This window comes from Dendropsophus ebraccatus, chromosome 14, assembly GCF_027789765.1.
Source record: "Dendropsophus ebraccatus isolate aDenEbr1 chromosome 14, aDenEbr1.pat, whole genome shotgun sequence".
Classification (NCBI taxonomy): Eukaryota; Metazoa; Chordata; class Amphibia; order Anura; family Hylidae; genus Dendropsophus; species Dendropsophus ebraccatus.
In genome coordinates, this window is record NC_091467.1 from 26464851 (window position 1) to 26480014 (window position 15164).

At 42.9% G+C, this 15164-nt stretch overlaps 1 protein-coding gene across 5 annotated transcripts in view; it reads right to left on the reverse strand.

Moving 5' to 3' along the window:
• Positions 1-474: 474 nt before the first annotated feature.
• Positions 475-15164, reverse strand: part of RAPGEFL1 (Rap guanine nucleotide exchange factor like 1) — a 45334-nt gene continuing 30644 nt past the window's right edge. For all 5 annotated transcript variants that reach the window (XM_069952284.1, XM_069952283.1, XM_069952282.1 and 2 more), the window contains exons 10-16: positions 11426-11604; positions 9343-9433; positions 8967-9017; positions 7742-7829; positions 6194-6258; positions 5808-5862; positions 475-3948 (exon numbers count right to left, since the gene is read on the reverse strand). In XM_069952284.1, the coding sequence (XP_069808385.1) occupies positions 3824-3948; positions 5808-5862; positions 6194-6258; positions 7742-7829; positions 8967-9017; positions 9343-9433; positions 11426-11604 (654 nt within the window). In that variant the 3' untranslated portion in view covers positions 475-3823. The remainder of the gene's footprint in view (positions 3949-5807; positions 5863-6193; positions 6259-7741; positions 7830-8966; positions 9018-9342; positions 9434-11425; positions 11605-15164) is intronic.

The following is a 15164-nucleotide window of genomic DNA, read 5'->3' on the forward strand; positions in this document are numbered from 1 at the left end:
GAGCTGCAGTGGCCAAACCTTTGTTGACATCATGAAACATAGAACAGCATGTTTAATGATGCATATAGGGTGTATGGGGCTCTCCCAACCATCCACTGACAGATAATGGTAGAGATCGGGGATGGGTGTGATGGAAAATCACTACCGGACCCCTTTGTTCTGGTAGAGAGAAGCCACAGTCAGAGCTCTCTGGCTACGGCTTACCCATCCCTGTAGGGAACACAAGAATGCTGTGCTGAATGTTCCTGTGTATGGGGAAGGGTAAGATAACTGATGACCAGACCATTGTTCGATCAGTTATTGAAGATGTATGGCCACCTCTACAGTCAAGACTTTGTAGGTCCAACATTTATACCGTATCCAAGGATTTCCTCCATTACCTGTATTGGTTATAAAATAGTGTAAAAATACACCCACCATCCTAGTATAAGAACACGTACGCCATGCACATAAAGACATAAAGTGACCACAATGCAGGTTGTAAATGCAGTTTAATGGCTGAGTGCTTTCTCTCTACGGCCTTTCCAGTGTTTCTACCCTGGGTCTCTTTGCCCATTTAAGTGCTAAATTTCAGCATTTTGCCATAATAACCTTTAAAAGAAACAAATATAAAACATCGAAACAGTTCCTCTCAGTACAAAAACCTTTAAACTAAACTCCAACATGGTACATGAACCCGTCCAGACGAGCTCTAACCTGTTCACGGTATACAGCTGGGAAGATACATACGCGCCTCCCGGCTACATAAGTGCACAGGTGTCTACATAGACTTATATGAACATGAATACTGCAAATGTTACACCTATATATAGGCCTCTATGTATAACGGTGGGAATAGGTATGCACACATCAGGGCTGATCTGTTGCTATGGCTACAACTGTGTCATAATCCATAGCAACCAGTTGCACCATAGACAGCCTCGCTTGATGTGAACTGGGATTAGAAATATTACCTACAACGTAAGCAGCCATTTTACTGACTTTCAACCTGTCGTTCTGCGGCTGCTGGGAAACTACAACCCTAGCAATGGTCAGAACAGCGAGGCCTAAACAAAATGGCTGCCTGGATTTTATTTAAGGAACACTTTAAATTATAATATCAAATAAAACGTGGTGTGTGATGTTCACGCAATGTTATCTGTTCTGGCTGGTGGGTGTAGATTTTCAGCTTTTGTGTCCAAATGATTTTATGTGGTGGCCATGCAAGATGGCTGGAGGTGAAAGGTCACAGAGTGGTCTCTACAGCCTGTTTGGTGAACTGGTTTAAAGAGGTTTCCATGATAGATGTTTATGGGGACATAAGTGTCTCATTATGAGGCTGGCCAGAGATAGGAACTTCCAATTGGGCAGTACACAGACTAATTGTCTATGGGAGTGATTCTCAAGATCACAGAGAGTGCTAGTGGTCAGATCACCCACAATCAGACACTTATGGTGGTTTTACACGGAACGATTTATCGTTTGAATTTGCACAATAACGGTCGAATTCGAACGATAATCGTACGTGTAAACGCAGCGAACGATCAAGCGAGGAGCAAGAAATCGTTCATTTTGATCATTCAACAACTTCTCAAATCGTCGTTGATCGTTCACAAAAAATTCGCAGATCGTTCCATGTAAACAGTCTTTCAACGATTTCACCTGTGTATGAGATAGGCTTAAGCGATCGCAAAACGATTTTTCCGTACAATGTAACGTTCCGTGTAAACGCTGATCGTTATGAAAAAAACATAATTCATTCTAAATCGTTAATCGTGCGATCGGGCGAATTATCGCTCCGTGTAATAGTACCATTAAAGGGAATCTGTCAGCTGCTAATCACATTCCAAACAGAAGGTACCATGTGTCTCCTTGACCTAATAACTATCTAATGGTACTTTTACACGGAGCGATAATTCGCCCGATCGCACGATTAACGATTTAGAATGAATGATGTTTTTTTCATAACGATCAGCGTTTACACGGAACGATACATTGTATGGAAAAATCGTTTTGCGATCGCTTAAGCCTATCATACATAGGTAAAATCGTTGAAAGACTGTTTACATGGAACGATCTGCGAATTTTTTGCGAACGATCAACGACGATTTGAGAAGTTGTTGAAAGATCAAAATGAACGATTTCTCGCTGTTCGCTGCGTTTACACGTACGATTATCGTTCGAAATCGACCGTTATCGTGCAAATTCGAATGATAAATCGTTCTGTGTAAAACCACCATAAGAGTATGTCCACACTACTGAATCCTGGCGGATCACCCGTCGTGGATTCCGCAGCTTGCTCCCGCTCGCGCACGCTGGTGGACGCGCGCATCTCTGCTGGTCCCATAGTCTTCATTCTATGGTTTGCCAGATTCCGCCATCCACCCAAAAAATAAAGCCTATGGGACCAGCGGAGATGCGCACGGCCACCAGTGTTCTCAAGCGGGGGTGAGCTGCGGAATCTGTGGCGGTTGATCAGCTGCGATTCCGTAGTGTGGACATACCCTAACAGTGTTGGCAGTTTAGAAAGTGAATTACAGCTGACAGATTCCCTTTAAATGGGAACTATCGGCAAGTTAGAGGAATGTAACCTGCTGATAGCCCCCTATAGTGCACAGGGCGTATATCTCTTACCTTTATTGTTACCTCGTTGCCTTTCCTGTGCAGGTTTAATGTAGTGCTCTGTAGGTTAAGGCCGTTTGGAGCACTGACCCGCCCCTGGCCAGCCCGCTCCATTGATAATCATTAGTAGGGATGGGCCAGCTGGCGGAGAATTGGTGCCCGGGTAGCGGGGCAGTGCTCTAAACGTCCTTACTGTAGTGAGCACTACATTAAAACTGCACAGGAATGGGATTCATCTAACTTGCTGATAGTTCCCCTTTAAGCATTATTCTGTGGATAGTGGTTACTGTATATAGTGGCAAAACTCCTTTTAACCCAAACCCCTTTACCGACACCTTTTGCAGGAAACAGGCTCTGTAGACTTACCATACAATCTAATTCCTGCAGCAAGCTGGGGAGTGAAGCGCTCAGCCGCACACTTCTCCTAGCTCATTCTAGCAATTATTGGGTTCTGAACACCCAGACACCAACTGATCAAAACTTTTCACATATCAAACCTTTTTTTTTAACCCTATGTCCTTGTCACTTCCAACCAGCCAATATGGCCACCATATCAAGGATAGATTTGAATTTTCCTTAAATTTGATGGAGTTATCCTTTAACGCTTGCTTTCCTTCTTCTCGTGTCCACGTTCTGCCTTTCTCCAGTTCTCACATCCGTGTACAGTAACATATGTATCTATATTCCACACATTTGCAATGTGTGAGTGTTAGCTGCTCAGGGCAGCAAATCCTCTATCATTTAAATAGACCCACTATACACCCACCTCCCAAAATACAACACATACAACTATATACAGCGAGATTCGGATGCCCCCCCCCCCCCAGATACTTATGTACAGAAACTCCCAAGCCTGCACAACCTCAAGTGCAGGACTGTAACCCCATATATATAATGTATTTATATAGAATTATTAACCTTCTATTTCCCCCCAATAAGAAAATAGCACAAAGTGGATTGTACATGTCATCTTCTTACAAAAATATCTCCCGGTCCTTAACCTATGGTGTGACACCCAGTCTTCCTTCTGATAGGGTGTTAGAGGTCTCCCTTATAACAGCAGGGGAGCACACCAGGACCAGGCCCAACCTATGTAATATCTCCAGTAGCATTGTATTTCTTACAATGAATCCTCATATAGATATATCTGTATCCCTTTTCCGAGTATCAAGTGTACGGCACCCTGTGCGGTACAGTATCCGATTGGCGTACAGTGCTCCGGTCACTGCGCGTTAGGTTCCAGCTTGTATGACAGCTCGAAAAGCAAGTTCTGATTGTCGATGACTTGAAACTGGCGCACGTAAGCTTTATTCTGCAAATGATTCGGGGAAACGTCTGTTTCCAGCCCTGAAGTGACATGAGGGTTGAAGAAAAGAAAAAAGAAAAAAAATAATGTAATTTGTAAAATTTTTTGTCATATCGTCCAGGCATATTAAAAAAATAATTAGTTATGGCCTTAACTTCACTTATCAACTGGCCGCTTGATCCAACTAGAGTCACGTTCTATAGACTTCTAATGGAGCTTATGATGAGTTGGGCCAGGCTGGGGAGTAAAGCTCGCAGCCGTGCGCTTCAACCAACTCTAACTAATGAGAAAGATCTAAATATATTCAACGTTTTTACAAATGATACTAATACTTTAAAGGGGTTACAAAAACATGTCCGCTTTCTTTCAGAAACAGAAACACTCTTGTGCTCAGTCTGGGTGTGCCATTGAAGTGAATGGAGCTAAATTTTAATACCACACAAAACCTGAAGACAGGGGTGATGCTGTTTTTGCAGGTAGGTAGCTGTGTATTTTTCAAACCCTTTACAGTAAAGACTACTAACCAATCTAACAGGTTATTGTATACTAAAAGCAACATAGGTGTAATACCAGTTTTCACAGCATGGTGGAGCCAAAAGAACAGTTATAATACTAAGAACTCAGAGAATGTGATGTGAATCTAGAATCTGATCATTTTTGTCTCTGTGACCATATAGACTGGGTTCAGCAATCCAGCAAAAAATCATGCATGCAGCATTTGCCATTATGCATTCTCCATACATGCCCTCCAAAATGGGGTTTCCCGCCCCCCCCCCCCCCATTTGCATTGCACACAGTTACTTCCCATAGTGACAGGGAGATTTTGATACAACTCTGTGGGTTATGTCAATATTACAGTGACTGTTAACCCTCTGGCTCTGAAGCTGCTACATAACTACAACTCCCAGCATGGATTGACAGAAATAATGACACACTGATATAATGGATCTGCCATCCCTGTTCTGCAAATAGGGACACAGGATACTCACAGGAAACCAACATGCTGCCCCCAGTGGACCAATATTTATCCTATAAATATACTCTTTCCTCTTTTTAAAGGGATACTCAAGCAAAGAAAAGGAATTCAAATACACTTGTGTCAGAAAGTGCCAGAGATTTCTAATCAATTTCTGTTAAAAAAAAAATCTCCAGTCTTTCAGTACGTATCAGCTGCTGTGTGTCCTGCAGGAAGTGGTGTATTCTTTCCAGTCTGACACAGTGCTCTCTGCTGCCACCTCTGTCTGTAACAGGAACTGTGTCCAGAGCAATAGCAAATCCCCACTAAAGTCAGTGCTTATAGACCTTCTCTTTTGTAATATGTTCTTTAAAAAACTAATAAAAACATTGAACCAGAAAACTATCCTGCTCTCCAGACTGGAAAGAATACACCACGTACTACAGGACATACAGCAGCTGATAAGTACTGGATTTTTTTAATAGAAGTAAATTACAAATCTTTGACAATTTGACTGTTGAAATGGTAACATGATGGATTCCTTATCATTCCTGTTGCATATTGGATAAACTGGAGCATGGTATTGTATGTTGCTGACATGTTGGGGAAGAGCCATCACCTACCTGCAAGTGCAAAAGTGCAACCCACTTATGAAAGGAGCACCATGCAGGAAAATTTTCCATTTTACATGAAGCGATAATGGAGCGATAAGAGACAACGATCAGCAGATGATCATTTCATCAGCTGATCGTTTCTTTAGGTCCAAACCTTTGAGTTATTGGCCGCCGACCAAGCATTGATACGTGTAATAGCGTTGTGCCGGGGCTCGGAGTCATTACAATTCCAATTGTTCTCTGTGCACTTGGAAATAAGTGTGTACACAGCTCAGACATCGAGGTGCAAAATGCTTTCACACCTTCAGTATCACCCCCATCATTCACTTACTCATTTGGCTGCTCCGGTATTTCCGCACAGTCCTCACTTTCTCTGCTATGGCGTGCTGTGAAGTGAAGAGAGAACCGTCACCATGACAACCCGCACTCCCCGTATCATTAAAACAAATGTTCTGTTACTTCTTTTAGCCGATATTTTTCCAAGTGAAAATCTTGTTTCAACAGGATATTTTTAGGATAATTCTAATCAGAGGGTCCTTTACATCAGAAAACAACTACTACTGTGCTGCGGGGTAGGTTCTTAGATGATACACACAGACATCACTTCTATGGGATCTATAGGCTCTAGCCCTCAACCGTATATACTAGGATTGAATTTCTCAACGTGTAGCAAAATTGGAAGCAGTAAAATGCAGGTTTTTATATACCGAGACTCACCATTTTTTCCACGTTTACAAGTCCATCGAGGAACGTTTTGCTTCCCTCGTGTAAAAATGTAAGGTCTGCAAGAGAAGAAAGGAGGGTGAAAGAGAGAAGTGACAACTACATAGAATATAATTAGAAAAGAGACGATGATATTAAAGAGGTTGTCAGGAGGTAACAAATGTTTAAAATATGCCTGGGGGTCATGTAACTATAATAAAGGAGTAATACTCACCTACCTGATCCCACCTCAGCTGTTTCGCCAAGTCTCCTGGTGACGTGCAATCATGGCAAATTTGCCCCCACTGCCATTCACTGACTGAGTTTGAACAGTGAACACTGTGGCCAGTGACTGGCTCAATGGGGTAAGTTCCTACGAGGACAACATGTCACCAGGAAGTAATAGTGACGAGCCAGGATTAAGAGCATCAGCATGGCAGCTGCAGGGGATCTGTGGAGGTGAGTATTACTTCTTTATTATTTTTACATAACCCCAGACATATATTAATTTTCTAGCTGGGGGTAAAAAAAAATTCTCTATGTCACGTCATCTCTGCTTAGCTCTCCTTGGAGGTCTAGCAGTCAGATTCGTAGAAAGTCTCACAACCTTCTAAGAATCCATATACTGCTTTCTTAAAGAGACTCTGTACCCGCAATCTTACCCCCCAAACCGCTTGTACCTTCGGATAGCTGCTTTTAATCCAAGATCTGTCCGGGGTCCGTTCGGCAGGTGATGCAGTTATTGTCCTAAAAAACAACTTTTAAACTTGCAGACCAACAGCCGTGGCCTAGATTGTGTATGCATTAGGCTGGCACACCCTCTCTGTAACTCCTCCCCGCCCTCCTCATCATTAGGAATGCTCCAGGCAGATTGTCTCCTATTCATCAGCTGTGTCAGCACGGCACATGGGCTGGATCGTTAAGTACCTGTGCAATGTTCAGACAGGAGTAAATGTTCCAGTGGCATTCCTAATGATGAAGAGGGTGGGGAGGAGGGACGGAGGGGTGGTGCAAAGTTAGGGCACAGATACTCCCGTTGGACACGGGGCTGCAAGTTTGAAAGTTGTTTTTTAGAACAAAAACTGAATCACCTGCCAAACGGACCCCAGGACAGATTTTGGATTAAAAGCTGCTATCCGAAGGTACAAGTGGTACAGAGGCACTGTCTCTTAAAAAAAAACAAAAAAAAACTTAGAGCAATGTCAACATTTTTTATTGGCAGGGGGACCCTATCACCACTTACTGAGTTGTGCTTATCCCACTTCTGTCCACCCAGCTTTCCCAGGACCCTAAGTCTGCCTAGTTATGCAGCAGCATGTAAAGGGTTATGCATCACTGCATCAGATCTGTCATGTTATTGATCATGTTCTACAGTGCTTACACATCACTATCTGAAATCACTGAGTGTCCATTGCTTTCTGCGCACACAGGGGCCCCTCGAGATCTGAAAGTCACACTAGATGTGCCTAAAGGCAACAGCACACAGTAATAAGATACAGTACTGGATATACAGAATTATAAGAGGGAAAGGGTTCATTTTAGGTGGCATTAATCTCTGCTTACCTTTCAGTATAAGGGGGATAAATGGGATTACTGGGGGTCGCATTCGAGACACCATCTCACGATATGACTTGTGATTCCTGCAGGGGTCCTAGGTAAAGAACATAGGGGTATAATTACCATACAGAAAAGTTCTATAGGAATTACAGGTTTACATTACTGCCACACTCACACATGGCAGTAAGAGCCTGTGGCTGGGTCAGGTGCCGGCCACAACAATGAAAAGTGCACAGCAGCCGCCACAGGCTATTACCGCCATATGTAAGAGACCATATAGAGATAAGCACACGCAGTCAGAACCATGCCCCGGGCCCCACATGTTCACCAATAGCCGTGCGATGCTGCGTGGTTAATGGTGAACACACATGGGGTGGTTTTGGACGCATAAATTCATCGCTATTATGGGAAATTATGGGAGATTATGGGAATTTTTATGGGAAATACTGATCCATTATGTCAGGTACATTGAAGTAAATGGCTAAAAAGTCTGAATCATATGTTGAGTATGTCTAATGTGGGTGGTATGTGTAAATTCTAGTATAAAAGAAACGTAACACACAACATCATTGAAACTTAGGAAATCATTAGTTCTAGGCTATAAAATTCTAAGAAAACACAACCTATAACCTAAACATAACTGTATGTTATCTAAAGGGCCCAAACACCTTCACCAGGTGTCAGACTTCCTGTAAAAATCAACAGGGTTGGATGACTTTTCACTAGTGTTTTGGGGCCTTTAAGCTCCGCTCTATATCATGCACAGAGCTGCAGACACGAGCAGTGGAGACACATGATACCTGTCTCTTAGATGATGGCTCTTGGCAAAGTTATAAAATCATATTTTCCTTTCAAGCTCAAGTGTCAAAAAGGTGGTGCTGAGCTACAGCATGCACGCCTCTTCCCTCCTCTGCATGATTCATATACAATCTGGAAGTCATCAATCACGCAGGGCAGGGAGAGGTAGGGAAGGGAGGAAGCATGCATGCTGTATCTCAGCACCACCTTTTTGACACTTGAGCTTGGAAGGAAAATATGGTTTTAGAACTTTGCAAACAGCCATCAGCTTAAACACATGTATCATGTGTTTTATCTCCCATGTCTGTAGGCTGTTAGATTACACAAGAAAACCAATGGAAACACTACATATACTAAATACAAAAATAAAAGACAATTGGAATGAAAATATAAACGACCACCAGAGACTTTATAAAACTTTTCTGTAACTCACCGTTAAATTTTCAAATTTTCTAAAGAGATTCTTAAACTTTCCAGGCAATTTCTAGGAAAGGAAGAATAAAATTATTGACACATATTTATCATACAAAATCCTAAAGGGCCATAGAAGTAACAGGAGAAACAATGGGGCCGATGTAATTATACGTACATAAAGGGAACCCAGTCTGCCAGCAGCATGTTATAGAGCAGAAGAAACTGAGCAGATTGATATATCATTGTATGGGAAAGATTCCAGAATAATCTGTCACTCTGCTAATTCTGGGGTAAGTAGTCAGTAGGCGGTCCTAATTACTCATTTCCTTGTATTTGTATTTGTAATGTATTGTGTCTGTCATATAGGATCAATGGGGCTTTAGAGCTCATCTTACCTCCCAGGTAACACGTAGGCGGCTCACGGCACCATTGTCCAGGCCCATCACTATGGCAAAAAAAGATAGGAGGTCCTGGTTCTGCTTACAACTGCAAAGACACCACAAAATTGTATGAATATACGGATCATAATCATGGACATAAGAATGCACAGTGTAGAGGGTGAGGAGACTGCAGACAAGACCTGCTCTGGAGTGACCCATAGGTACATGTGCTACGGTGGACTGGAGTACTAAGGCAATATATATTTATATATATATATATATATATCCCTCATATTTCACATAATTCCTATAAAGTGTAGCGTCACTGATATGATGGACCAATCACAAGTGGTGGGCCGGGTACGCTGAAGCCTAAGAGCTTCTAGCAGCACTTAAAGGAGAAGTCTGGCCATTTATAAAATCTGGTCGCTAGCAGGGACAGAGGGGGAATTGATTCCAAATACTACTTTGGAACCAAGTACAGCGGGACTGGCTTCGGGACCCCCCAGAAGGCATTATCCCCCAAGTTGTGATGACTCACGACTGGGGTAAAAGGCCTGTCCCAGCCGATGGACTGGCCGCTCAGCCAATCAGTGATTGGAGCCGCGTCCTTCCCCAGTCACTGACTGGCTGAGCGGCCAGTCTATCCGCTGGGTCGTGACATGTCAGCGCCGGAGATCCCGACAGCCCAGCAGGGGTCCCGCGGCACGGGGAGAGGTAAGTTAGTACTTGTCATCAATTTCCCCCCTGCCGGCTGCAGGATTTTTTAGACTTCTCCTTTAAGGGGACGTTCACACTGATAAGTCTAAATTTAGATGTTGACCCCTCTCTATGGAGAAAAAGTCAAAAACCCAGGTACAGGATGGTTTTTAAATATATCTAGAGCTGTAACCTGCAGTATTACCAACTCGTCACTTATAAATCACGGACACAGATAAGACATTGTATCATGATTATAAGCCTGGATAATGGCCCAAGTTTTATTATGGTAATCACATTTTATAGACAGAATAAGGGGCAGTACTACTCATTCATATGAAATATGTAACATCCAATACAGGCGGGGTTCCAAGTCACAAGACACATACATGTCACACTCTGGTAGCCCAGTCCATAAATGGTCAGTAGCATCCTGTACTGCGCAGTCAGGGTAACACAATGTTTTATTATTCAAAAATTGTTTATAGATAAGAGTCTCTCCTTCGTTCCTTGGGTATTGTGACTATAGATGATAACTTTCCAGGAGCTGTTCCCATTGACGTGCTTCCAGCATTCCTCTTCTTCATCCAGAACATCTCTCTGTCACCCTCTGATCACGCTTTGATCACCCTCTGATCATCTCCAGTCTCTTCAGAGGGCAGTATATATATAGGTGTAGTCATATAGGTATGGTGCAAGTAGGTAAAATCCCAATACCTGGCCTTATCAACACGTACCAGATCCTCAGCAAATTTCATCTAAATAACTGAACACAGAATCAAATCTGCACCATCAAATCTGCTGCGGATCCTGTACGTGTAAACGCACTCTAAGGCTATGTTTACACTACGTATATGTCCGGCCGCATATTTTCGCGGCCAGACATATACTTGTCTGGATTTACGTAAGTTGCGGCCGGCTACGTACGGTCCGTGAACTTACGCCCGTAGTCTACTTACGCTTCCCGAGCGCCCTACGTAGCGATCTGACAGCGGTCTTTTACCTGGAAATCTTCGGCTAGCCCCGGACACCCCACAGAACCTTTTGGATCCGCAAATTAAAGTGCAAAAATGGAGAAATCACCACTCCGTAGGGGACCGCATGTTACGCTACGGGCGTAAGTTACGGCATTTTCGTCCTCAAACAATGGTCTGGTTCATTTTTTACGGCGCCGCGTACGATCCTGGCGTAAGTTCTTACGTAGTGTGAACTGTGCTGCCGTACATCGTATACTTTCCATTGTACGCAAACTACGTAAGTCTCCGGACGCTTATTCACGGAACGCGCTACGTCTGGAGACTTACGTAGTGTGAACATAGCCCCCAAGTATAAGGTAAGAGAGTGGGACAGTAGTAATAGAAAGAGCGATCACTGAGAACAAATAAAGGGCAAAACTCACATGGCTGCTGTTTTGATGAACTTCTTGAGGAGCTGAGTGCGTCTCGCTGGCGCCTCACAGAGAAGAGTCTGAGTACTGACCCAGTGCTGTACCTCACTACATCGCTGCAAGAGCAACTCCAGATTCGCTGTCTCCCTGCGTCCTCGCTCCACATGGAACACATAGTCCACAAACTCCAGCTGTGAAGACACAAGAACAATTCATGGTAAAGTCATCTGCTACTTAAAGGGAATGTGTTATGAGACAAGGACCTATTGTTTAAATCAAGTTTTTATGTTAAATGTAAATGTTTGGTGGTGTTTTTTTCTAATTATCCATTTTTCTATATTTTTCTATCTATATTATAAAATAACCCTGAGATCTTTTCATTGTTTTCATTCTCACCACTTGGGCCAAAACTAAGCTTCCTTTTATGTCTGTAGTGATAAGAGGCTGCTGTAAAGTGATCTGTACAGAATTGCAGCATCATGTGACACCAGTAGATAGAGCAGACAATAGCAGCTCCCTGTGAAATAATCTCTCCACAGGTCACAGAGCACATTCAGTAATGTTTCATATTCATCTTATCTGGTCTATTGTTGTATATTTCCATGACTTCTGCTGTAAAGCATGTCACTAAATGCTGTTAAAAACAGCTCAGGCAAGATGGCAGCCCCCATAACAATATACAAAAAGTGAAATAAATCAAATTACAGTCAGAAAATAGAAACAGATTAGAAAAAAAGAACAAGTTTTAATATCTGGCTCTAATCAGTAAAAGAAATTCTAGGTGACACATTCCCTTAAAAGGGGTATTGTCATCTCGGCGTGTTATCCCCAATCCATGGGGTCCCCTATTAATCCCCCACTCCACTCTGTGGGCATGATTAAACATCAGAGAGACCCGTTAGTGGTCTCTCTGCCTGTCAATCATCCCCGCACTGTGCGCTGAGAGTAGTGACTAGTCATGGGCAGCTCCCCACCAGATGACTAGTTGCCACCCCTATCCTTTCCTTGCGTGGTGGAATAAAACGATTTTTCCCTTCTGTAAAGTTGCCGCTGCCAGTAGCTTAGGGGATCTATACTGTGCAGCAGGGAGTAAAATAATCGCAAATAGTTTGGGTTAAAAATGTTATTATGTTTTGTGTCCTACACACTTATATGTCTCCATGGTAACAGACTACCAAGAAATCCTATGTAGTCTGATCCTGCTCATACAACCTTCCATTTTCAATATTAACAAGAAATAGGCAAAGTTAAAGCGTACCTGTCAGAAATCCACAGGGTACCTATAGAGACGACCATGCCGGATAGGTACTGCGCAATCCACATTCTGACCCAAATGGGGTAGTGCGCATTACCCTGCCTGCATGGTCGTCTCCATGGATACATGAACTTTTAGCGACAAATAGATTGCATGCCGATCGGGTCGAGTGTATCTTGTGACAGGAGGTACTCTTTAAGGGGAGTTAACCCCTATGCACAGTATAAACAGTAACAGGTGGCTCAGCCACCACTCTGCATCCATCAACTATCAGCCACATATCCCCTATTTAACAGGGACATACGCGACAACAAGCAATGGTTTTTAGCGAGTTAAAATTACACAATTAGCCTGTGAATTAGTTTTTGTCAGCTGATCACTGGGCCCATAATCAGAAGTGGCGTTTTCTTTTAAGAACATAGCAGGAAGCAATACAGAACCTCAATAAGCAGGCAGAACATGTAACGTATAACAATACAGTAAGGTGGTGTATGGGCACATATGGAAATGACTTCTTTGTTCCTGGCAGCATGGAGCAGTATCACCAGGAGGATCCTTTTAGCTCATACCAAAAACTATTTTTTTTTGTGCAACAATCCAAAATATCGGCAGCGCTCCCCGCTGAGAAACAATATGGTGTCTGACTAAATCATTTTGTAACCTGCTGAGTTACCGGTGCCCCCTCCCCGCATCTTCCAGGAATTCAGAATTATGTGCACTGCTAAACCACAAATTATAGGGCACGGATCATTTTCCATAATGCTTGTTGTTTTCTAAATGTCTTCAGCAATCAAAAATGCAAAAAGGGGAATGCTGGGTAAGGAAACAGGGTAACTCACTTCTCATAATCAACGAAAACTATCACGGTAATTTTTTATTTATTTTTTTGCATAAACTTGTCAGGAAAGACTTAAAGGGGTATTCCGGTGAAATAAAATTATTATTATTTTTTTTTTTACATTTCTTTTATAAAGTTATAAAAATTTTGTAAAGACGATTGGCAAAAAACTTACTAAATTACTCTTGGCCATATTGACAGCTGCCAAATCACTGAATGCCCAATGCTGGAAACAAACCTTACCCCCAACACCTGATAAGGTTAAGGAGCTCAGGTCCCTTAAATGTCTTATAGCCTCTCTAAAGGGAAACAATCATCAGGTTAGACTGCTCCGTGGGAAATGGGAGGGGAGCCCGATTTACCTTTCATTAAAACTCTGGATCATCCTCAGCAGACAGACTGTGGCAGGTGCACAGCCCAGGCTTTCTCTCCCACTTCCTGTGTTCTGGCCTAATCTAGCTGTTACTAGAGAAAGAAGTTCCCTAATATCAGTCAGGGAACAGCAGATTGCAAGGAAAAGAGACGCCTAGTGGCCAAGATTTTAGTGCTGAGATAAGGAGTCCTGTTTGTTAAATGAATTAACCGATTTACAAATATGTTTTGTTATGTTATGTTATGATCATTTTAAGGAAGATTAAATGTAAAAGCAGAACCGTAAATGGGAATATATGGAAAGACCCACAGGCATTCATTTAGGTTTCTGATGGTTCCTGATCCCAATATTAATGTGATGTCTATAGCAAGCCTGATGATATAAACTGACCCTGAAAGGTAAATCAAGGCTTCTCTCTCATCTCAGAAGCATTGGCAGTATAGTGCTCCTTCCTTCTTATGATGCTGTATGAACACAGTGCTGCTTCCTGTATCTGATCTTAACCCCCCCCTTTCTGCAGTTTTGCCTTCATGAATATGGCAGAGCCACTGTGCCACCTCTGTATGCCTTCATATGACACAGGAGCAATATGTAGGTACAAGGGATCATCCAAAACTGCCGAGGTTCGGGTTCGTATGAACCCGAACGCTCGGCATCAGATTCCCGCTGTCTGCCCGCTCCGTGCAGCGGGTGGATACAGTGGGAGGACCGCCTGGAAAACTGGGATACAGCCTATGGCTATGACTGTTTCCCAGTTTTCCAGGCGGTCCTCCCGCTGTATCCACCCTCTCCACGGAGCGGGCAGACAGCGGGAATCATTGCCGAGAACTCGGTTCGGACCATCCCTAGTAGGTACAGCAAGACTCTAAATACTTTTATGGGCTGTATTACACCACTTTTATTGGGGTATTACACCACCACTTACAGCTCAGAAATAGGTGCATGAGAATGATGCCCAACAGAGTTGCCCATGACATCCACCAATGCCTAAGGTATATACTAGGTTCCCACACCTTGGCAACCTCAAAAAGCCTCTACGCATCTTTGATGTAGTATAACAGTGTGATATAATGTGGATATATTACCAAACTGTGCGAAAATGAGGTTAAGCTGCGATAACACATTTCACCACTGCAATGTGAAAGTCACAACTTGAAAAGATATTCCATCACATTGTAACACTTTCACACCGTTCTGCCCCTTAAAATGTGATTTAGGTGCTGAGAAACTTTCACATAGAGGTATGTGCATGCTATCATTAACACTTTCTTGTCTAGAACCTTTG